At 32.9% G+C, this 25,623-nt stretch overlaps 2 protein-coding genes and 1 long non-coding RNA gene across 5 annotated transcripts; all 3 read right to left on the bottom strand.

The window, feature by feature from the left end:
* Positions 1–1,596: 1,596 nt before the first annotated feature.
* On the bottom strand, positions 1,597–2,277 carry LOC128041816 (uncharacterized). Its single transcript, XR_008196682.1, has 2 exons — positions 2,236–2,277; positions 1,597–2,141 (listed from the first exon to the last, which is right to left on the bottom strand). It is a non-coding gene; the product is annotated as an uncharacterized LOC128041816 (long non-coding RNA).
* Positions 2,278–10,048: 7,771 nt separating this feature from the next.
* Positions 10,049–25,471, bottom strand: LOC105772201 (uncharacterized). 3 transcript variants are annotated; one of them, XM_052632237.1, is made up of 2 exons: positions 23,288–25,471; positions 10,049–10,102 (listed from the first exon to the last, which is right to left on the bottom strand). In XM_052632237.1, the coding sequence occupies exon 1, from the start codon at positions 25,340–25,342 to the stop codon at positions 23,303–23,305; it is 2,040 nt and encodes a 679-aa protein (XP_052488197.1). In that variant the 5' UTR covers positions 25,343–25,471; the 3' UTR covers positions 10,049–10,102; positions 23,288–23,302. The 3 variants fall into 3 exon arrangements, with proteins under 3 accessions (XP_052488197.1, XP_052488195.1, XP_052488196.1); XM_052632235.1 differs by lacking the exon at positions 10,049–10,102 and adding an exon at positions 23,045–23,185; XM_052632236.1 differs by lacking the exon at positions 10,049–10,102 and adding an exon at positions 23,045–23,170.
* Positions 10,235–12,529, bottom strand: LOC105772126 (uncharacterized). Its single transcript, XM_012593450.2, has one exon. The coding sequence runs from the start codon at positions 12,527–12,529 to the stop codon at positions 10,235–10,237; it is 2,295 nt and encodes a 764-aa protein (XP_012448904.2).
* Positions 25,472–25,623: the final 152 nt, after the last annotated feature.

The raw sequence follows: 25,623 nt of genomic DNA, 5'->3' as shown, positions 1-25,623 counted from the left end.
ATGATTTAATTAAATATATGATTTAATAAAATTTAAAATTATTATAACTAATATGATTATAGTTTATGAATTTGTATAATTTAAAATAATAATTATTACATATAATTTAATAATAATATATAATTTCATAAAATTCTTGATAATAAAAATTTTCTTATATGAATTTATACAATTTAAAATAATTAATATTAAATATAATTATATAGTGATATATAATTTCATAAAATTCTTAATAATAAAATGTTCTTATATGAATTTACTAAAATCAATATATAACTTGAGAATTATATTATGCATAAACATAATTAACTTATATTAAGAAAAGGTTAGATGAAAATGAAATTGTACATTAAAATCCATATGTTATATAGTTTTACAACATCAAAAGTTTGAACATTGATATTTAATGGTAAGAAAGAAATCTCCTAACCCATTCCAATCAGAAAACGAAGGTAAACTAAAGAAAACGATCATTTGAGTTGGATGGTCGGGAATTTTACTCAATGCATCATATCGCTGATCGTCGGTTAAACCTTCAATTGACCATAAGGCTGAATATAAATTTGAAGCTCTCTCTTCCATATGTTGTTCTGACTTCTGCTGAACTACCACCTCGGAGGCAAAACTCCTACTGATTTGATCGCCAACGGCCTGGATTTTCTCCCCGAACAAAGTGGCAGCCTCATTAAATGAAGAAAACACATTATCACGAGCATCAGATTTCTTCTTTCTCTTGTTTGAAGATGAGGAACCCCCTTGGTCTCGATCTCCTCGCGGATCCGTACCAGAAACATCCATGTCATCTAAAGAGACGTCAGCTTCGCAGTCATAGAATGTGTTTCTCTCTTCATTCATATCTCAGTAGTACGTTCAAGATCAAGATGTATTTCTTCAAGAACATCAAGAATTGTTTGAGCATCTCTCCCGGTTGCTCGATCTCTTGCGTATATGGTAGTAAGTGGTCATAGTAAGGAAAGTACGAAATCTGAATTAGGCGGCTTCTTTGTGACTCTAAAAAATGAGGAAATCATATTAGTCGTAAGTTTGGTAAAATAATATAATAAAGACTTGAAATAATCTTACCTTTAAATAGGACTCCCAAACCGCATCTTCAAAGAACAACGAGCTGCCTATGCTCGTCCCAACCAAAACCGCTATTGTTTTGGCCATTAAGCATGTCGTAGACGATTGACCACTCCCTTTTAAGTAACCTAATCCTTGATTCAATATTAGGTTTCGCCTTCAACATTGCATTTGGTAAAACAGTTTGTAGCATTCTTTCCAACTCGTTCAAATAACCGGCTTTGAACCCGGTATCAGCATTAAATGTTCCAACATTGTGCAGGTCCACCATGCTGGAAACTAATGCTGCATCTTCCTTGGGAACCCATTTTCTTTTGCTTCCTCGAGAAGCTTGAGCATTTGATTCTGGAACACCTGACATAATGATCTTAAGAACAAAAAAAAAATAAATTATATTAATTACTATTTTAATATCATGATTCAAAAGGTCAACACTTTATAAAATCTAAGTAATTAAGTTGAATATCATGAATCAAAAGTTCCATAGCACAAAAAATTTAAAATTATAACACATGCTGAATTAGAAGAAATTATATTATAATTTCTGTAGTTTAGTACAATACAAAAATCAATACAAAAGTTTCACAAAAGTTTCACAAACTAATTTCTAGATGCTTGCCATTCATCGAACATTTGGTTGGCTAGTTCCATCCTCCAAGTAGCCCAAGCATCCGATGGATGAATATTTGTGATATTCGGTTCATCGTCATCCACCACATTAATTGTAGGTAATCCTTCTCCCACCTCCGCTTCAATGGGATCACTACTCATATGGGTTCGAATAAAATTATGGAGCAAACAACATGCAATAATAATTCTATTGTGCACCCTTACAGGATAGAACGATGGACTCCTAAGTATTCCCCATCTAAGTTTTAATAAGCCAAAGCATCTTTCAATGACATTACGTGCTGAGGCATGTTTCATATTAAAAAACTCTTGCGGAGAACTTGGCTGATAACCCTGACGCCACTCGTTCAAATGATATCGTTGTCCTCTAAATGGTGCAAGAAATCCCTCACAATTTGTGTATCCAGCATCAACTAGATAATAACAACCTATAAAATAAGTTTCATATTAAAAAATGATTAATTCAGCACACAAAGTGTGATCTTAATGAATAAATCAAAGTCCTCTAACTATACACTTTACCATGAGGAACTTTTAATCCATGTCTTCTACTAATGGCATCTCAAGAACCCGTCCATCAAGAATGAACCTTCCCAACCAGAAGAACATAAACAAATTGCATCTCGGTGTACAAACACCTAGCATATTTGTTGCTATGTCACCTTTTCGTCCGATATCTAGGTTTATCAACTGTTGGAACCCTAATCTTGATGTGGGTTCCATCAAGAGCACCTAAGCAATTCTATATCACATGATATAAAACCTTGAGTTAGAATACTAATTTAAATCTAAATCAAGTAAATGTTGTTGAAGCTATATATAAAACTTAGTCCTATACCTTAAACCATTTCCACCTTGTGTCAGAAGAATCGGCTGTAATTGGCTCCGGGTTTTTAAATAACACATCTTGCAAGCGTATGACAGCATTTAAAACACTATGAAATGCTCTGCTAACAGTTTCCCCGGACCTTCTAAAGTGATGCTTGATAACTCGATTTTTCAGGTGATGGGAGATGATATGTAAAAACATTGCTACTTGCTCGTCAACAAGCATGAACCTTGTCGACTTCAATCCCCCTATCGATTCTAACATCTCACATAATTTAAAAAAGGCACTCTATTCATCCTAACTTGTTCAATACAGTCTCGTCACTAGCATATACAAGCCTATTCACATAATCCCGTTTTGCATAAAAATCTACGGTATAGGACCTAATCCTTGGTCTATGTAGGCTAAGGTGGCACCCATTCTAAATAAGAACCAAATCGCGATTCTCTGATTTCCAACCATATTGTCACAAAGAATACTAATTCTTTTACGCCTCACACTTTGTGCAATTAAAGGCGATTTGAGCCATTATCGCAACATTTTAAAATTAGAACACACTATCAAAGAATTGAAGTTGCAATTACACATTATCAAATAAAATAAACAAAGACAAATTTAGAACACACGAAGCAAAAAATTATCTACTAAATGATATCGTTGCAACTTTAATTTCATTTCTTTATCAATCACCCAAATAATAATGAAAGAGTATATTTAATTACTGATGATTAGTTTAATTAAGGTTTTCTTATTTCAAAATAAGTAAAATGAAGAATGAGGATTTGGTTTAATAATGAAATTGAAGTTTTATAACTTTTATAACATTTTAAATGGTAATTTCATTTTGTAAAAATATATATAACTTTGAAGAGGACTTATTTTTACAAGAATTGTTACTTATCTCTAGTATCAAGTTTAAAATACATGTTTAGCATTTTTCATCAAAAATTATTATTATTAAAATTTCGAATTCTATAGAATTTATTAATTTAACAGCCAAATTTGACTTTTAAGTAAAATTTGTATAATTTTATTTATCATATTATATATCGTTAATTTTAAAAACTTCCTTACACTTTCACAATTATAATTTATGTATTATAGGAAATCATATTATGAATGAGGAATATTTTATGTATAATGTAATTGACTTAAAATCTAAGATAGAATTAGACAATAATAAATTTCAGTCCATTTATCCATTTTTATAATTAAGATAACATTATTTCCATTATAGGGAAAAATAATGTTTGAATCAATTAACATTTGTTTTAAATAACATGTATTGCGTGCATAAAAGGTTAATTATAATCCATGAGCATTTAATTTCTTCAAAAACTTATATTAAATTTTAATATATTATGTATAATTGAGGTAAAATTAATTGAGGTAAAATTTGAAGGTTGGTATTTGTTAGATTATAACTAAACTCATTATAATTTGGACATTTAAATATATTGATTAGTTAATTAAAATCACCCAAATTAATTGACCTAAAATGATATCGTATAAATATATTGATTAGTTACTTAAAGCATGTTCAAAGTTTGATCATTGAAATTTTTTTATTGATGATTAGTTTAGTTAAGGTTTTCTAATTTCAAAATAAATAAAATGAAGAATGAAGATTTAGTTTAATAATGAAATTGAAGTTTTAAAACTAGATAATAACATTTTAAATGGTAATATAATTTCATAAAAAATATATAACTTTTATCTCATTTACATGTACAAATTTATCTCATAAAAGATTTGTAGGCATAATGCTCTTTAAAAAAATGTTACCTAATAGTAAAACATATAACTTGGCTGATAAATTCAAAAGAACAATGGTCATGCAACAATAACCATAACCATACAAACAAAAGCTTTAATGAGCATTACAAACATACAAACAAAACCATATTCATTTGGGAAACAACAGAACCTGCTACATCAATACTAACCTGTAATGCTCAAATCTGGGACGATGTGGAAGTGTTGGAAAAATGTTACTGTAATGAGAAAAGTGCTCGGATCAACCTTTTTTTTTGGGGAAAATATTTATGCTATAGCTAAATATAGTATATCAAAGCACGAACAACCATACAAAGAATCATCATCCATGAGCCATATTTTAAATATGATATCGATCAAAACAAGATCTAGATAGTTTATTAAATCCCTTGCCTACCAATCATCAATACTTACAATTATGCAACAATCACCTTTTAAGTACTTAAATGGACCGTTAACTTTCTAGAGTAGTCTTACCTTCCGCTCTATTCCGGAACTTTGAGAACTTTCTTATTAACCTCTCTCTTCTGCAAAAACATAAGAAAAATAAAACATTTAGCCATGGTTATAGGCTTATAGCAGATCTTGATAGCGTGAACACAAAAGATGGAACTATGAAACTATTAAATCCAATTGCATAGCTTTCAAAGGATTCACTGGAATTCCATATGTTCTGCACCCAACCAAAGCGACAAACCATTAAACCCAATTCCAAGTTCAATAACCTACATCGAATCGCCTCCTCATTTCCCTCATTATTTGTAATTAGTTCTCACCTCCCTTTTCTTCCTAATAAAAGGCCGAACCAGCAAGTGTCCTCTTTTCATTACAATATGAGAAGACTAGATAATAATTTTTCTTTTGTTTTTCAAGAATGTTTGGAAGCAGTCATGGCACAACCATAAAACCAACCATATTAAGTAAATTCAGTGCCTAACATCCTACATGTAGTAAGTTGCACTCGTTAATACATAACAAACCATCGGCCTCTAATTCCCCACATTCATCCCCATTAGCAAACAACACAATGCAGGCATATGTATCATCAACCGAGCAAAAAGATTCAAACTAACTTCAAAAGTGATTTGATGCTCATAATTTATCCATCAAACCTAATTTCAAAAGGAGACAACAACAATTGATAAGCTAATTTAGCCAATGATTTGGCTGAAGAATGTAGGAGAAACATCATTTGCTTTAGATATGCAATCATCAAACATGACCAAAAATTTCTAGTTCATAGCATGAGCAATAGCATGCAATTATCTAGATTCTAGAGGTTCATAGTTAAGACAAAGCTTAGCATCGAACAAAGTAATCATCATTTGATGTTCCTTGGCCAGTATCAAGAGATAATTAAAAGAGAAAGAAGCAACATTGTTAAACATTAAAAAAGGGAATGGCTGTTAGGATAGGAGCAAGTGTCCTCTTTTCATTACAATAATTCTTCCTAATAAAGAACCAAGCCCCCATACTGTACAGAAAAAATAAAGCAAAATCATAAACAGGTTTCTGCTTTATTCTTTCTCCAACTCATAGCAAAGAATAACAAAAATGGAAAGGAGTGTCTTTTGTAAGCTTTCTTAATTTAAATGAAGTCCGCAAGGCAAAATTTCACTGTATATATGTATATAATATTTATAATGAGCAGAATTTCACTGTATATTTAAAAAGTCATCCAATACTTGATGGCATCTACAAGATGTAAATTTGCAGAATTTATTAGTATGATACAAGTGTTACCTTTTTATCATGATCCAATGCCAAGGCCTCATTATCATAACTTTTTGATCAGTGAACACACAAAAACTTCATTTCAATCAAAATCACTTCAATGTATTACTATTATTTTGGAAGTAAAAGAGAAAATTGCAGATTACAAATGTTCAGTTGCCATCTTTTTTCTTTCTTTGGTCTAATATTCGTTTTATGCTTCGTTCTTTTTCTAATATAACCTCGTTCGATAACTAAAACTACTGAAGAATAAAAGATTCATAACCATGAAATCAGCATTAAACTACTGAAGAGTAAAAAGCCACAAGCGGAATTATACAATAATTCCAATGAAAGCAGCTTTAAAAGCAGTGCATCCATATACACAATAATCTCGATGAAATAAGCAACAATGAATAAAATAAAATAGCAATTTCAGCAGAAATTAACTTGTAGGAACTAAAACAGGTAACACTTAAGGTGACGATTAAGCTTAAAAAAGTAAAGAGAAAAGCATGCAGAGGGGTTATCTACAATTGGGAAAAACATTGAGATACATGTACTACAATTGGCAGATTATTTTAGGTCAGAATTAAAACTCACCTGATATTGGATGCTACGTGATGACCCGAAAAACGCTTCACTCTTTTTTCAATGGATTAAGCTATCAGGAATTTCCAATTTTGTGAATATATTGAAGAGAAAAAGAGAGAGTTTTGGTGTGCGGCGCAGATAGGGTTGGGAGGAAATGGGGAAGGGAAATTAGACGCCGAGACGAGAAGAAACGATGACGACAGAATAATCAACGGAAGCAGTGGGAAATGGGAGGAGAAAATGATTAGGACGGAAGAGGAGAGGGTCGGGTAGGGAGGGAGGGTAAAACAGAGAGATGGGGAGGGAGGCCGGAAGTAATAGCTAATACAGCGATTTGGGAAGGGATTGGAAAACACGGGAATTTGGGGATTAGGGGCGTAACCGATTACGCGCGTAATACCTATTACAGCGAACCAAACGCCGGAATAGGGGCGTAATGTAATACGCACGTAATCGGGGCGTAATGGATTGGGTAATACGGCGAACCAAACACAGTGTAATATTATAAAATTTGATATTTAAATTAGGAAGTGAAACGAGATTTTTCTCCTCTGTTTTTTAACTATTTGATATTTAAATTAGGTATATTTTGATAATTAAATTAAACTTTTACTATTTATTTCTTTGAATGAAGGATTATTGTGTGCTGGAAGCGGAATTGTGGGGCATTTTTCATGCTCTCTCCATTCAAGAAGGTATTGGTGGAATGTGACAGTTCCCAAGCTGTCCAGCTGTTGAATGATGGCCAGGCTGCTTCTTATAACTTGGCACTGGTTAGAAATATACTACAACTGTGTGGACATGGTTGGGATATTTGCATCCTCCATCTCCCACCCCACGAACTGCCAATCAAGTGGCTGGCAAAACAGGGGTTTAACATGGGTTTCGAGCTACAAATTTTTGTTTCCCCTCCTGCTGGTGCTTGGAATTTTCTTTGTCAGGATGTTTTGAGATCTTGTTCTCTATAATTTTTTGATATCCTTCTTTATTCAAATAAAATTATGACCATGCTTTTTAGTTTGGCCAAAGGATGTAGGAGTAGTTCTACCAGTTTGATCCCTTCAACCCAATTTGGTTTTATGCTTGTGTATATCGTATCTTTTCATTGGAGGCTTGTGAGATCTTTGCTTATCTTTGTGTAATCATGCAACTCTCTCTGTAATCCTATGTTAAATGTTAGTAGCTTTGTATTAGGGGGTGAGTGTCGAATATTCGATATGTTGAATATGAATATGTTTCATTCATCGTGTTCCTAAGTTATGTGAATTGTATTCTTATATTTATGTCTGAATATGAGTAGTTTACGATCGTCGGATATGACTAGATGAGAGATCAAAATAAGAGAACCTGACTAACAGTATCAAAATACATGGTATTTAACTTTTGCCAGTTTAAATTATTTGCTATTCAAGTTTTTGTTCTCATACTTAAAATTTATTGATTTATTTGTTTTATTGTATTATATATATATATATATTCAAACATCCTTGTTGAAATAAGAAATAAGAAAATGCCAAAAATAATTGGTAGTGAACCTTAATATAATCAAGAATCACACCTTTGAACTATAGTTGGCATTGTATTCCTATATGATTTTATTGTATGCATTTCCTCATACATGCTTTTGATATATATATATATATATATATGAATTGTATTGATATATATATATATAATATAATAAAAAAAGTAAATTTTCATAATTCCAATCCAACAAATCACAAAACAAACCCAAACAAATTATAGATAAATCTCATACTAATATTGAAATCAAATCATACAAACACAAATAAATCTTAAACGAATAAATTTTAAACAAAGTGACACTGAAACTAATATATATGAATTGTATTGAGATATTTGATGAAATAAAAACTGGTGATTGATTTGATCTAATCCTAAAAATATTGACCATGAGAGCACTGGATAATATATACCTTGTGCCTAGAGGATAACTTAATCATTTGATAATAATAGGTATAGAAATTACCCATGATTTTCTATTATATATTTAGTATACGTTTATTTTTAAAATGTTTTCTAAATTACATAATATATAAAAGTAACATAATATAAAGTATTATATATTTAAAATGGGTTAAGTCAGGCTAGGCTTGGGCCTTGAATGTTCAAGTATGAGCTTAAACATTAGGTGAAATAATCATTTCCGTTCAATTTTTCGTATATAATTTAGAAATGGGTGCATTCATTGATTTTCTATCATTCTCTATTTCTATTATTATATATAATTTTTAAAATATTTTAATAAAATTACATAATGAAATTAAGATTAAACTTTTGATTATTCATATAAAAATTATTTTTAAAATTGTCCAATAAATGTTGAAAGAGTAAATGATAATTAAATCAAATACTACTTGAAAATATATCAAGAATTAAAATTTAATAACTTTTACTAGAGCATTTTATAAATAAAAAATTTATACGGCAATTTTGAAAGATTTAATACATTTTACTATTATAAAAAAAACTCAAAAAATATTTAAATAAATAAATCTAAATAAAAAATATTAAATTTATTATTAAAATTTTAATTTAGAGGGCGAGATAAATGTCACAATGCAAAGAAGAAAATTTGAAAAAGTCTAGCTTATTATGCCGCTAAAGTTTGCAAAATCGGACTAATGATCCAACTGATCAAACCACCAATTCTTGATCCAGTCAATTCGACCAATTCATTTAGATTCATTAAATAAATGATTAAAAATTTATAAAAAAATAATATATATAAAAAGTTTCAATTCAATCTAATCACGAATCCTGAACATGCACAATAAAAGAACTTAAAAATAATTAAAAATTATCTTTATTTATAATTATAATTTAATTATTTAAGATATTTAAGTTTTGAAATAGTCCAAAATTCATTTCAAAATTTCTAAGAAAATACCTAACTACTTTATAAGTTTTATAAAACATTCAAAACCATATTTATTAATCCAATATTAGCCATACTTAAAATCATTATTGATTAATACAAAAATAATAGAATGTAGGCTTTATGTTTTGAGAAACTAATTATTTTAATAAAATCAGAAATTTTCATATTTGTTAAAATTATTTAAAGAAATTAAGATATCCATCATGAGCATAATAACAATGATTAATCATCTTGTCACGAGTATTTTCTAAAATGATAGACGATTGATCACAGAATGGAAGTCCATTCCAGAAATTGGTGACTTCTAAAACCCATAAATCAATACTGTTGAGAATAATTAAATTAATTAAGATAATTTAAATAAGAAATAATTCAAATCTTACGAACCCAAACAAATCATAGATGAATCCCAAAGTAATATTGAAATCAAATCATAACAAAGTAACAATGAAACCAAATCACACTTAGAATTCGAGCATCCTTTCATCAAAGAAGTAGGAATAAAATGCCAAATCCTTTGTGAACTCCTTTGATCAAATAAATCCTTTGGTGCTTTTCATTTGAATAAATCACATCTACAACCATGAACACTATTTGAACTGATGTTGATAATGAAAACAAAATCATGAAATAATAGCAATCAACAACATTGATGATTGAAAAATAATTTTTTAATCATTTAGAGTACTTACCACAAAGCTTTAGGCTTAGTCACCCCAACGGCATTCGTATTTGTAGTGGACAATATAGTTGCATGTAGACTTTTCACACTTGAGAATTTCTTCTTGGCAAAACTTTCCACAACAAGAGCATTCAGGGAAGCCCTCGACCTTCCTAAAAAATTTAAGAGCATGATGATGATTGTAGTAACTATGAGAAGCCACTATGCTCCCATCCTTTACAAATGGAAATTGTCCAAGAACACATTCGATATGAGCCGAAGCATCACAGATTGAACAAGAATAATACCAAAGGCTTGGATCTCTATATTGCTCACAAATATCACAATAACTTTGCTCCTTATCATCATGATAAGTAAGCTTTAGCTTGTGTTCATCAATTTTGTGAAGAGCTGAATGTGGTAATGTTAAGCATCTAAAATCCAAAGCAAATCTGCACTTTCCACATCTGAATGCACCATCCCATTTCGTCTCGCCACAACCATTACATTCATTATTGCATTTGAAATTAAAAAAGAGAAAGTGTTGGTGTCCTTTACTTTCAATGATATCAGCAACTTTAGCACACCTTATGCACATGTCCCAAATTTCTCCAATTTTGTAGAACAAACCACTACAATCTCGATAGCAAAAGCCACATTGCTTGAAGCTGTCGAAATTGAGGGTGGCATTGCTTTGATGAAACCAATGTTGCTTGATTCTTGGCAATTCAGCACAAGTTTTATGAAGAAAAAAAAGGCATTCTGAACAATAATAGAAAATATTTGAAATAGGTAGCATGTACCCATCACATTTTCTATCAATTTCCTCCTCCATCTTGTCTGCTAACACCAAGCAATGTTGATGACTCAAATGTTCAATCTTTGCAGCTTCCCCAGCTTCATTCACCTCAATAACACGAATGATGGAAGACTGCATATATTTTTCATAAAGCTCCTCACATTGCTTTTCGTCCTCAATTACCTCGTACAACTCATCATCCTCTAATACACAATTCACATGGACAGCGTAATTGTAACCTAGCTTCCCACAAGAGTAACTTCCACGCTCTAGTCTCACTTCTTTGAAACAAATCTTGCAATATTGCCTTGTAAGCTCTTGTGTTTGAAGAAAATATTTGTGAAAAATGCAATGATCATGTCGAGAAAATTTGATAATGCGTGGGAGTGAAATGCATTTCTTATGGACTGTGGTGCAACATGTAGAACATGTGTAAGAAATGTAATTTCCTTCAGTGCCACATGCATCACAAATGAATGAGTCTTGTCTCCAAAATAAGGTGAGTGGGTGTTGATGACGGCTTTTGTCTTCAACAGTGGACCTCAGCAAAGCACATTCAAGATTGATGTTAAAATGGCAAAGAGAACAGCCATAAAAAGCTCCAAAATGTTCCTTTTGGCATAGGTTGCAAAAATGGTTGCGATCACTATAATGAAGGAAAAGAGGGTGTATGTGGTGGGAAGGGTGATTGATTTCAGTGGGTAACTCATCAAGGCATTTCTTGTGAATGATGAATGATTGACAATCAGAACAAAAATATGTAGCATCTGTCAATGGTTCATGACACCAGCAGCAGTTCAATCTTTTGAGTACATCTATGGCCATGGGACTTTCTATGAAGGTCAATGGATGTTTGTGGATGTCATGTTTGGACAGTTGGCTAAACTTAAATGAAGAAGATAATTGAGCACATTTGATGTCAATGGAAAAATAACACCTATTACATTCATAAAAAAACATGTTACGTTTTTCCTTGCATAATGCACAACCATATACCAGGTCATCATCAAGGTCTGGCCTTTGTTGAAGAAAAAAACCTTCGTCTGAGTGCCGGGGATGGAGAGGGTGATTAGGAAGTGAAGGGGGTGCCTCTGCACATTGCTTGTGAAGGTGATAATTGCAATGAATACAAGTGAAGCATGGAGCTGAAAGCAGTTCCCCACATCCATCGCAGTGAGCTTTGAGACCTTCATTGCTTTTCTCCGCCACTAACACCAAGGGATGTTGTCGATGAAAAGGATGCTGAATTTGTTGCACCGACTTGTCGTGACTCTCATTCTCACTCACACTCTCATTCTCGCTCTCACTCTCACTCACACTCTCATTCTCAATCTCATTCTTACTTTCACTCTCACTCACACTCACACTCACACTCTCATTCTCACTCACACTCTTATTCTCAATCTCACTCTCACTCTCACTCTCACTCACACTCTCATTCTCAATCTCATTCTCACTCTCATTCTTATTCTCACTCACACTTTCACTCTCATTCTCATTCTCACTCACACTTGCACTCTCATTCTCGTTCTTCATATCCATTAATTAGTGTGGTTGTGAGAAATGAAAAAGATTAAGGAGATGATAGGAATGAAAGAAAGGCAGAGGATGAAGAAAAGAGTGAAAAAGAGATGGGTAGGAAGTAAAGAAAGAAAAGAAGGGTGAAGATGGTTGAAGGCATTGCAATTCATATTTAATAAAAAAGAAAAGATGCCAACTATCTTCTCTTTCATATCAATCCTTTTTTAATTATGTAACAAACTATTAAGAAATAGTTACTAGAAGCAGTTAAATCTTTTGGGTACATCCATGGTCGTGGGACTTTCAAAGAAGGTCAATGGATGTTGGTGGATGTCATGTTTGGATGGTTGGTTAAACTTAAATGAAGAAGATAATTGAGCACATTTGATGTCAATGGAAAAAAAACACCCATGACATTTATAAAAACACATGTTACATTTTTCCTTACATAATGCACAACCATATACCCTTCTAAAAGGATATGGCCTTTGTCGAAGAAGAAAACCTTTGTTTGAGTGCTCAGGATGGAGAGGGTGATTAGGAATTTGAAGGGGTGCCTCTGCACATTGCTTGTAAAGGTAAAAATTGCAACGAATACAAGTGAAGCATGGAGCTGAAAGCAGTTCCCCACATCCATCGCAGTGAGATTTGAGACCTTCATTGCTTTGCTCTACCACTAACACCAAGGGATGTTCCTCATGAAAATAATGCTGAATCTGTTGCACCGACTCGTCGTGACTTTCATTCTCGTTCTTCATCTCCATTAATTAGCGTGGTTGTGAGAAATGAAAAAGAAGAAGTAGATGATAGGAATGAAAGAAAGGCAGAGGATGAAGAAAGGAAAGAGTGAAAAAGAGATGGGTAGAAAGAGGTAGGAAGAAAAGAAAGAAAAGAAGGGTGAAGATGGTTGAAGGCATTGCAATTCATATTTAATAAAAAAGAAAAGATGCCAACTATCTTCTCTTTCATATCATTCCTTTTTTATTTTGTAACAAACTATTAACAAATACTTACCACTCATCATTTCTTCAAATTTCAATTGTTAAAAAGTTGAGTAATTTTAAAAAAAGTATTAATATATGGGTGATCAAAATAGAATTAAAGGCATAGAATTAAAGCATTTCATGATCTAATTCACATGGAGTCCCCGATGACTATTATGCCATGTTTGGTTCAATGAAATGGCTATTTCATTACGGCACGGTTCAAAAATTTACAATAAATCAGATGTTTGGTTTATTGAAAACTCAAAATGTAAAATGATGATTTTGAGGCGGAGGTGTCAAATTGGCTATTCTAACCTCTCCACCAAATGATCCTTCTTCCCCCCTCTCCCCCGATTCTCAACGGTTTCACCTTTTCATTTCTTTGACCATCAACAATCTCAAGTTCAAATCAACCTAAAAGGAAGTAAATCAACTTATAGACTGTTTAGGTGTGCAATTAATAAATGATCTCAATGTTTTGTTGATCTCTCTTACTCTGTATTTCTTTGTATATCTTTGTAACATCAGGTTGACTATGCATGTACACCTGAGGAAGTTCAGCGCAATTCCAATCTTGTGGAACCGTGAACAGAGTTACAATTTTGACAGACAAGTTTGATCAACCTAAAGGATTTGCCTATGTTGAATTTGTTGAAGTTGATGCTATCCATCTCCCACGGACTGCCAATCAAGTGGTTGACATCATTATTTTGCGGCATTGGCTTGAAGCCTGATTGCGCATAGAAACTGTTTGATAAAATGCTTAAGAAAAGCTATGTCTATTGCTGTCTGACATTGTTCAGCTCAGAAACTTGACATATTAAGTTGGCAATTTTTTATAAGAAAAATCTTTATGGCAATTTTTTATAAGAAAAATCTTTAGGCTTTCATTCTTGCTAATCCTTTGATGACTGCAAACCCATTCTTAATATCTAAACTGTTTATAACAACATATCTAGGAGTTTTGTTTGGATTGAAGTGAGGAAAATGTTTTTCTAATGTTTTCCTAATTTTGAAGAAATTGGATCGGATTGGATAAACACAAAAGGTCGTCCTGAAGATCCAATACTTATCTTGAGCTTGTTGAAGATGTTCTCTTAAATAGTAGTCATGCTGGTTTTATGGGAAGATTGAGATTGATTGTAATTGATAAGGAAGTTTTGATTCTTTATAAATTGAGGAGACTTATATAGATGATATATTGATCTGAGAGCACTTAATCTTGTTCATTAAGGAACATATCTTTGGGTGAATTGAGTGGAAAATCAAGAGTGTTACTTGGGTATTGTCCGAAGTTGTTAGGAAGAAAACTTAGGAGAAAGTTGTGTAGATCTTAGATGGAAAAGGAAAGAGTCTAATTTGGTAAGTGTTAGACATATATAGGTGATGAAATGTAGTTGTTTGTAACAAAATAAAATTTTAAACACCTTATTGGATATTTTGAAATTAGGGTGTCGGATTGAACACTTTACTACTTTATCGTAGTAAGAGTACCAAATATTTGAATTAACCTTATTTATAAATTTGAATAATTGAACATGCATTTTATGTATAAATTTGAAATTAAGGTGTCCAATTAAACATTTCACTTTAACAAGGGATCCAATATTTGAATTAACCCTATTTATAGTTTGAGACATGAACTCTATTGAGCTTTATATATTATTGTTATTTCTTTAAAAATATTTGACAATTTGATTTAGGTATATATTTTTTATATCGAAAACAAGCATAATTTTTAACAAAAATTTCATTAATATATAATGTAAATAGAATTAAATTAATTAACACAATTTGAAATAATTTAAATAAGGAATAATTAAAAAAGCAGTTAATTTTCATAATTCCAATCCAACAAATCACAAAACACACCTGATTAAATGCTAAAGTTGCATATTTTATGTAATTAAATTGGTTAATTTATGAGAATGCACCACTAATTTTGCCATATTTATTGAATTTTGTGCAGGAATGCAATTTGGGGCTAAATAGAAGAAAAAGGAAACAATTGGGCTGGATTGAAGAAAGAAGCAAAGAAGGAGGGCCAAAGAAGAATTTTTCCAATATTAATTAGCTGAAATTGTTGACTTAGTGGGAGATTATTTTGGGATATTTTTTATATTATGGAATATTTTCCTTGATTTTCTATACTAGTTGTCTCTTAATTTAGCAAGGCCACTAGTATAAATAGAGGCTACATTGTTCATTTTAATGATCAATTCATAAATCAAGCCTTCAATTAAGTCTTTCATTAAGTGTTTTTCTTTCTTCAAGTATTTTCATCTAGTTCTTTTATCAAGTTTTTAATTACCAAGTTTTTATCAAGTTTTGTAGCAAGTTCTTTTTAAAGTTTTTCATCAAGTCTTTTCATAATTTTTTCATATAGTTTTTAATCATTTCGTTTTTAAATTAAGCTTTTATCTCTTGCAATTCAATCTTTTCTTTCCTTTTTTTTGTCAGCAATTAATTTTCAACCTTGCGTCACCTTCACCACTCACTTTCATGTTTTTCATTTATTCAATCTTATTTAATTATTCCAATACCAACTTGCCCTAAACCTTAGCCAACTAAACCCATTTTCAGCTTTAGGCCGAAATTAGCCTCGTCAAAACCCGTGAGTTACGAACCTGAGCCATTTAACTTCTAAATTCCAGTACTTATTATTTCTCCGAATTAAGAGTATGATTTTGTCAACTCACAAAGTCAGATCAACACTAAGTCAAAAAAAGACGTCGTTTGATTTAGCGTGGTTAGACGTACAGTTGGAATTCCGAAAGGAACGTTTCTAATCGGTTTTCTGTGAACACATTGGCGTGCCAAGTGGAGATAGCTGTTTGGTTCCGTCAAGGGAAGTAGTAACCGGATTTAAATGTCCCACGCGGTTGAGGGCATTGGTTCGAGCTAGGCTCTTCTAGAACGCAAAGCTACCCGAGTTCTAAATCACGAACGTTTTGTGGTTGTTCGATCGGTAAGGGTTAGTTATTGGACGTTCCATAACTGATTTACACAAGGAAGAGTTCGTGTCCGAGGCGTCCTTGGTAACTATAACTAACTTATTGGAAAAGAGGAGTTCATCCAATTTCGAGGATCGGTTTAAAGACGAGAAAAATTCGCTCCTAAAACTGAGCTTATTCTAATTAATTTTTCTTCATATTTATTTCACTGTTTTTATTAACCTGTTTTCAACTTTTACTTTTTACGTTATTTTTCTGTTTATTTCAGGTCAACAAATTTTATCCCCCCCGAATATCTTGGGCACGACAGCTGCCCCGACATAAATCTGGTCAAGAGAGAACAATTTACAGTAAACCAATATCTGAGGGATCGACCCTACTCCCTATACTGCATAATTTGCAAAATTAAGGCGTAGGTTTATATTGGTGGATTCGACACCCATCAGTTTTGGCGCCGTTGCCGGGGACTGGCAACACTTACAATTGTTTAGATTATCTTCATGAACAGATCTTCATCCGGAGATCTCGAATACGACCCAGAGATCGAAAAATCAGCACGAGCACGACGTAAAGAGACGGAAGTTCTTAAACGTGTAGAAGCAATTCAACGTGGAAAACAAGTCGAAGTGAAACAAGTCGAAGTGGTTGAAATTGAGACCGAGCCACTTCCTGAAACAAAAGAAGCAGAAGTCGTTGAACTAGAAAGGATGGCGAACCGAACCATTTGTCAACTAGCCGCTGCTCCCAACGAGCAAACACCGTTATGTATAAACTATCCAATCAGAGAAACCCCGTTCGAGTTGAAGTCAGGTCTGATTCACCTTTTGCCCACTTTTCGAGGCTTGAAGAATGAAAATCCACACACTCACTTGAGAGAATTCCACATGGTCTGCTCAAGCATGAAACCACAGGGAGTAACCGAAGATGAAATTAAACTTCGGGCCTTCCCTTTTTCTTTACTTGATACAGCAAGAGAATGGTTATTTTACTTACCTCCCGGTTCTATTACAACGTGAGATGACTTATCTCGTGTTTTTCTTGACAGATTTTTCCCAGCATCACGAGCAGCTGAACTTAGGAGAGACATAGTGGGAATTCGCCAAATGGAGAGTGAATCGCTCTACGACTATTGGGAGCGGTACAAAAAACTGTGTGCAAGTTGTCCTCAACACGGTTTGACCGAGCAATCACTTCTTCAGTATTTCTATGAGGGTTTGCTCCCTATGGAAATGAAAATGATTGACGCAGCTAGTGGAGGGGCGCTTGTCAATATGACTCCTCAAAGGGCAAGAGAACTGATATCTACAATGGTGGCAAATTCTCAACAGTATAGGCCAAATTCAGAACCCACAAGACGGGTTAATGGGGTAAATGTTTCATCCTTAGAAGATAAATTGGATAAGCTTACTAATATTGTCCAATCTATGCTTACAGAAAAGAAGAATCTGACCCAACTGTGTGGAATTTGTACTACATCTGAACATTCGACGGATTTGTGCCCAATCCTTAACGAAAATTCAACGGCACATGTTGATGATGTCGGAGGTTTTTCGAGACCTCCGCAAAGACGCTATGATCCTTTCTCCAACACCTTCAATTCCGGGTGAAAGGTTCATCCAAACTTGAATTACAGAGCTAATCCCTGATATAATCCGTCATACCAACCGAGACCTTTGCAACCACCGCAACTACCACCCAAGCCGAGCACATCTCTAGAAGCTCTTGTGGAAAGACTTACCGTCGATGCTGCAAAATATCAATAGAGGACAGACGCATCAATACAAGAGATAACTGATCAAGTTAGTAAACTCTCGATCGCAGTTAATCGTTTGGAATCTCAAGGTAAATTACCTTCCCAGACAGAGTCGAATCTTAGGCAGAATGTAAGTGCAATAACTCTTTGTAGCGCAAAGATTCTGGAAACAGTTCCAGACAAAAGTCATGGGCAAGACAAGGAACAGGAAAAGCAGATCTCTAATACAAAAGTCAGACCGGAATCAAAAATTCAGAAACCATTCATGATGCCACCTCCTTTCCCAGAGAGGCTCGCAAAGGATAAGAAAGTGAAGGAGGAAAAAGAAATCCTCGAAACATTGAGGGATGCAGAGGATCAAGACAAAACAACTTTCACGTGCCCTTTCGAAATGTTTGCGTATAGACGAATGTCGTTTGGACTCTGTAATGCTCCGGCCACTTTCCAGAGATACATGGTGCGCATATTCTCCGATTATGTCGAGAAAATCATTGAAGTCTTCATGAACAATTTCACGGTGTATGGATTTTACAAACGATTCATAAAAGACTTCTCGAAGATCATGCAACCGCCTTGCAGTCTATTACAAAAGGATAAAGAATTTGAATAACACAGGTCGTCGAGCTAAACAACGTTAAACAAAGCGCTGTTGGGAGGCAACCCAAATTTTCTTTTCCTTTATGCAAATAAATTTTTTGGTAAAATGGAAAATGAAAATGCATGTCAAGGATTAGTTCTGTCTAAGGAAAGACTTGGTACTTAAGTATGTCCATTGTGACTCACCTCTCTTTCCTGGGAACTTACGTGGTGCATTTATCACGACTGTTTTACCAAATCTCGTAATCTTGGTTTTTAATAATTTATTTCTCGAGTTTATAGCTTAGCTAATAAATTTGAAAAAAAATTTAATTTTCCTACTATTATTATTTATTTTTACTATTTTATTTTATTTTCTTTTTTATTTTTGCAGGAAACATTCCAAGACAAAATTAAATTTCACAAGTCAACCCAAAAAATTCTTTTTATTTCAGCCAATGCCCACTCTACCTACGAGACCACCCTCCACGACGTTGAAATACATGAGGAGTTTCTTTTTCTTTCTTTCTCCTACTTATCTTTACTTTTATTTTTTAAATTACATTGGGACAATGTAAAATAAGTAGAGGGGAGGGAAATATAAGTTGGTTCTAATTTGCTTATCTGTCATCGCTATTTTTACATGTTTTCGGTAAAAGGTAAAATTTTTCTTTTGATAAATTGGGATGGTACACTTATGGTTTGACCTATTTAGCTATTTAGTTCTTTACACACAAAGTTTTCAATAACCTAAACTTTGTGGGTAAGAAATTTTTGGAAATTATGAGTTTGCTTGATTACCTACCTTTTATCATATGTCATATCTTTCAAATATATATATATATAATAATACTCTTCTGATACGAATGTTAAGAGTGAACATTGGGGTTGTGCATCGGGCTGAGTAACCGGAACGTGGTGCTTGGGTTGTCATCACATCTAGCGTAAAAAGGTTCGTGTGGCTGTCCAATTTCTTTGCACTCACTCCGCTAACAAGTTATCATGAGTAGGGCGAAATAACCCGCTTAGAGACATCCGAATTGAGTAACCGGAACATGGTGCTTGGGTTGTCATCATGTCTCGCGTCAAAAAATTCGATAATGTCCTAAGTACAAAAATAAATAAATAAAATAATAATATGAAAGGTAAGTTTATCAAGCTCTAATAAATTCTGAAATATATTTACTTACTTTTTAGGCTAGGTTATTTGAGATGTCAATGTGCTAGGATTAAATTGTTGAATTGTGCAAACCATGGGGGTCAAGTCCTATTTTTGGAGAAAATTTTTCCTTTTACAGATACATACAAAATGCTCGAGGACTAGCATAAGCTAAGTAGGGGGATTTGATTAAATGCTAAAGTTACATATTTTATGTAATTAAATTGGTTAATTTATGAGAATGCACCACTAATTTTGTCATATTTATTGAATTTTGTGCAGGAACGCAATTTGGGGCTAAATAGAAGAAAAAGGAAACAATTGGGCTGGATTGAAGAAAGAAGCAAAGAAGGAGGGCCAAAGAAGAATTTTTCCAATATTAATTAGCTGAAATTGTTGACTTAGTGGGAGATTATTTTGGGATATTTTTTATATTATGGAATATTTTCCTTGATTTTCTATACTAGTTGTCTCTTAATTTAGCAAGACCACTAGTATAAATAGAGGCTACATTGTTCATTTTAATGATCAATTCATAAATCAAGCCTTCAATTAAGTCTTACATTAAGTGTTTTCTTTCTTCAAGTATTTTTCATCTAGTTCTTTTATCAAGTTTTTAATTACCAAGTTTTTTATCAAGTTTTGCAGCAAGTTCTTTTTAAAGTTTTTCATCAAGTCTTTTCATAAAATTTTTCATAGTTTTTAATCATTTCGTTTTTAAATTAAGCTTTTATCTCTTGCAATTCAATCTTTTCTTTCCTTTTTTTTGTCAGCAATTAATTTTCAACCTTGCGTCACCTTCACCACTCACTTTCATTTTTTTCATTTATTCAATCTTATTTAATTATTCCAATACCAACATGCCCCAAACCTTAGCCAACTAAACCCATTTTCAGCTTTAGGCCGAAATTAGCCTCGTCAAAACCCGTGAGTTACGAACCTGAGCCATTTAACTTCTAAATTCCAGTACTTATTATTTCTCCGGATTAAGAGTATGATTTTGTCAACTCACAAAGTCAGATCAACACTAAGTCAAAAAAAGACATCGTTTGATTTAGTGTGGTTAGACGTACAGTTGGAATTCTGAAAGGAACGTTTCTAATTGGTTTTCTGTGAACACATTGGCGTGCCAAGTGGAGATAGCTGTTTGGTTCCGTCAAGGGAAGTAGTAACCGGATTTAAATGTCCTACGCGGTTGAGGGCATTGGTTCGAGCTAGGCTCTTCTAGAACACAAAGCTGCCGGAGTTCTAAATCACGAACGTTTCGTGGTTGTTCGATCGGTAAGGGTTAGTTATTGGACGTTCCATAACTGATTTACACAAGGAAGAGTTGGTGTCTGAGGCGTCCTTGGTAGCTACAACTAGCTTATTGGAAAAGAGGAGTTCATCCAATTTCGAGGATCGGTTCAAAGACGAGGAAAATTCGCGCCTAAAGCTGAGCTTATTCTAATTAATTTTTCTTCATATTTATTTCACTGTTTTTATTATCCTGTTTTCAACTTTTACTTTTTACGTTATTTTTCTGTTTATTTCAGGTCAACAAATTTTATCCCCCCCGAATATCTTGGGCACGACAGTTGCCCCGACATAAATCTGGTCAAGAGAGCAACAATTTACAGTAAACCAGTCTCTGAGGGATCGACCCTACTCCCTATACTGCATAATTTGCAAAATTAAGGCGTAAGTTTATATTGGTGGATTCGACACCCATAAACACCCAAACAAATTATAGAAGAATCTCATACTAATATTGAAACCAAATCATACAAACACAAATAGATCTTAAACGAATAAATTTTAAACAAAGTGGCACTAAACCCAAATCACACTTAGAATTCGAGCATCCTTTCATCGAAGAAGTAGGAATGAAATGTCAAATCCTTTGTGAACTTCTTTGACCAGATAAATCTTTTGGTGCTTTCATTTGAGCAAAACACATCTGCAACCATGAAGACAATTAGAATTAATGTTAATAAAGAAAACAAAATCATGAAATAATAACAACATTGATGATTTAAAAAATTAATAGCTCTTTAATTATCTACGATGCTTACCACAAAGCTATAAAAGAATTAAAACTCAATAACTTTTATTTGAGCATTTTATAATAAAAAAATTTTATACGCAATTTTGAAAGATTTAATTCATATTACCATTACAAAAAAACTCAACAAATATTCATATAAATAAATCTAAATAAAAATATTAAGTTTATTATTAAAATTTTAATTCAGAGAGCGAGATAGATATCACAATACAAAGAACAAATTTTGAAAAAGTCTAACATATTATGCCACTAAAGTTTGCAAAATCGGACTAATGATCCAACTGATCAAACCACCAATTCTTGATTGGTCAATTCGACCAATTCATTTGGTTTCATTAAATAAATGATTAAAATTTATAAAAATAATATATATATAAAATTTTCAATTCAAAATCACATGCACAATAAAAGAACTTTAAAAATTAAAAATTATCATTATTTATAATTATAATTTAATTATTTAAGATATTTAAGTTTTGAAATAGTCCAAAATTCATTTCAAAATTTTAATAGTGATTAATCATCTTGTCACGAGTATTCTCTAAAATGATAGACGATTGATCACGGAATGTAGTCAACTCCTTACCACATTCATGTTTTTTATTAAATGATAAATTTATCCCAAAACATTACAACTCTACATTGTATATAATAAAGTTTGGTATTTATATTCATTTAAATTACCAAGTGAAACAAGATTCTTCTCATCTCTTTTATGTATACTTTTGAGCAATTTTCAGTTTAAAATTGAGAAAGAAAATATCTTCTCTAATTTCGGAAAAAATTAAATGTCTTTATTATTAATTTTTAGAATTATGGATTATTGTGTGTGCTTAAATTATGGGTTCCATAACCCAAGCTGAAAAGTAGGAAGTCCATTCCAGAAATTGGTGGCTTCTAAAACCTATAAATCAATATTGTTGAGAATAATTAAATTAATTAAGATAATTTAAATAAGAAATAATTCAAATCTTACAAACCCAAACAAATCATACATGAATCCCAAAGTAATATTGAAATCAAATCATACAAACCCAAATCGATATTAAACAAAGTAACAATGAAACTAAATCACACTTAGAATTGAGCATCCTTTCATCAAAGAAGTAGGAATGAAATGCCAAATTCTTTGTGAACTCCTTTGATCAAATAAATCCTTTGGTGCTTTTCATTTGAATAAATCACATCTACAACCATGAACACTATTTGAACTGATGTTGATAATGAAAACAAAATCATGAAATAATAGCAATCAACAACATTGATGATTGAAAAATAATTTTTTAATCATTTAGAGTACTTACCACAAAGCTTTAGGCTTAGTAACCCCAACGGCATTTGCAGTGGAAAATATAGTTGCATGTAGACTTTTCACACTTGAGAATTTCTTCTTGGCAAAACTTTCCACAACAAGAGCATTCAGAGAAGCCCTCGACCTTCCTAAAAAATTTAAGAGCATGATGATGATTGTGGTAACTATGAGAATCCACTATGCTCCCATCCTTTACAAATGGAAATTGTCCAAGAACACATTCGATATGAGCCGAAGCATCACAGATTGAACAAGAATAATACCAAAGGCTTGGATCTCTATATTGCTCACAAATATCACAATAACTTTGCTCCTTATCATCATGATAAGTAAGCTTTAGCTTATGTTCATCAATTTTGTGAAGAGCTGAATGTGGTAATGTTAAGCATCCAAAATCCAAAGCAAATCTGCACTTTCCACATCTGAATGCACCTACTTCAATATCAGCGCCACAACCATTACATTCATCATTGCATTTGAAATCAAAAAAGAGAAAGTGTTGGTGTCCTTCACTTTCAATGATATCAGCAACTTTAGCACACCTTATGCACATGTCCCAAAATTCTCCAATTTTGTAGAACAAACCACTACAATGTCGATCACAAAAGTCACAGTACTTGAAGCTGTTGAAAATGATGGTGGCATTGCATTGACGAAACCAATGTTGCTTGAATCTTGGCAATTCAACACAGGTTTTATGAAGAAAAAAGGGGCATTCTGAACAATAATAGAAAATATTTGAGATAGGTAGCATGCACCCATCACATTTTCTATCAATTTCCTCCTCCATCTTATCTTCTAACACCAAGCAATGTTGATGACTCAAATGTTCAATCTTTGTAGCTTCCCCAGCTTCATTCACCTCAATGACACGAATGATGGAAGACTGCATAGATTTTTCTTCAAGCTCCTCACATTGCTTTTCTTCCTCAATTACCTCGTACAACATTTCATCCTCTAAGGCACAATTCACATGGACAACGTAATTGCAACCTGGCTTTCTACAAGAGTAACTCCCACGATCTAGTTTTACTTCATTGAAACAAATCTTGCAATCTTGCCTTGTAAGATCTTCAAGAAAATATTTGTGAAAAATGCAGTGATCATGTCGAGAAAATTTGATAATACAAGGGAGTGAAGTGCATTTCTTATGGACCATGACGTTGCATGTGGAACATATATAAGAAATATAATTTCCCTCAATGCCACATGCTTCACAAATGAATGAACCTCGTCTTCGAAATAATGTGAATGGGTGTTGATGGCAGCTTTTACCTTCAACAATGGACATTGGAAGAGCACATCCAATATTGATGTTAAAATGGCAAAGAGTACAACCATGAAAAGGTCCATAATGTTGCTTTTGGCATAGGTTGCAAAAACAACCACTATCACTACGATTAAGAAAAATAGGGTGTATGTGATAGGAAGGGTGATTAATTTTAGTAGGTAACTCATCAAGACATTTCTTATGAAGGATAAATAATATTGGACACTTGGAACAAAAAGAAACAAAATTTGTCAATGGTTCATGACACCAGGAGCAGCTGAATCTTTTGAATACATCTATGGCCATGGGACTTTCTATGAAGGTCAATGGATGTTGGTGGATGTCATGTTTGGACAGTTGGCTAAACTTAAATGAAAAAGATAATTGAGCACATTTGATGTCAATGGAAAACCAACAACTATGACATTCATAAAAAAACATGTTGCGTTTTTCCTTGCATAATGCACAACCATATACCCTGACATCATTTTTTAATGGCCTTTGTCGAAGAACAAAACCTTCGTTTGAGTGCTTGGGATGGAGAGGGTGATTAGGAAGGTAAAAGGGTGCCTCTGCACATTGCTTGTGAAGGTGATAATTGCAATGAATACAAGTGAAGCATGGAGCTGAAAGCAGTTCCCCACATCCATCGCAGTGGGCTTTGAGACCTTCATTGCTTTGCTCTGCCACTAACACCAAGGGATGTTGTTGATGAAAAGGATGGGTAATCTGTATTGCCGACTTGTGGTGACTCTCAGTCTCATTCTGGTTCTTCATCTCGATTAATTAGTGTGGTTGTGAGAAATGAAAAAGATGAAGAAGATGATAGGAATGAAAGAAAGGCAGAGGATGAAGAAAGGAAAGAGTGAAAAAGAGATGGGTAGAAAGAGGTAGGAAGTAAAGAAAGAAAAGAAGGGTGAAGATGGATGAAGGCATTGTAATTCATATTTAATAAAAAAAGAAAAGATGCCAACTATCTTCTCTTTCATATCATTCCTTTTTTTATTTTGTAACAAACTATTAACAAATACTTACCACTCATCATTTCTTCAAATTTC

The sequence above is a fragment of the Gossypium raimondii genome, chromosome 6 (assembly GCF_025698545.1).
Source record: "Gossypium raimondii isolate GPD5lz chromosome 6, ASM2569854v1, whole genome shotgun sequence".
Lineage (NCBI taxonomy): Eukaryota > Viridiplantae > Streptophyta > Magnoliopsida > Malvales > Malvaceae > Gossypium > Gossypium raimondii.
The sequence above is the reverse complement of the archived record's forward strand: the minus strand, read 5'-3'. Positions and strand labels throughout refer to the sequence as shown.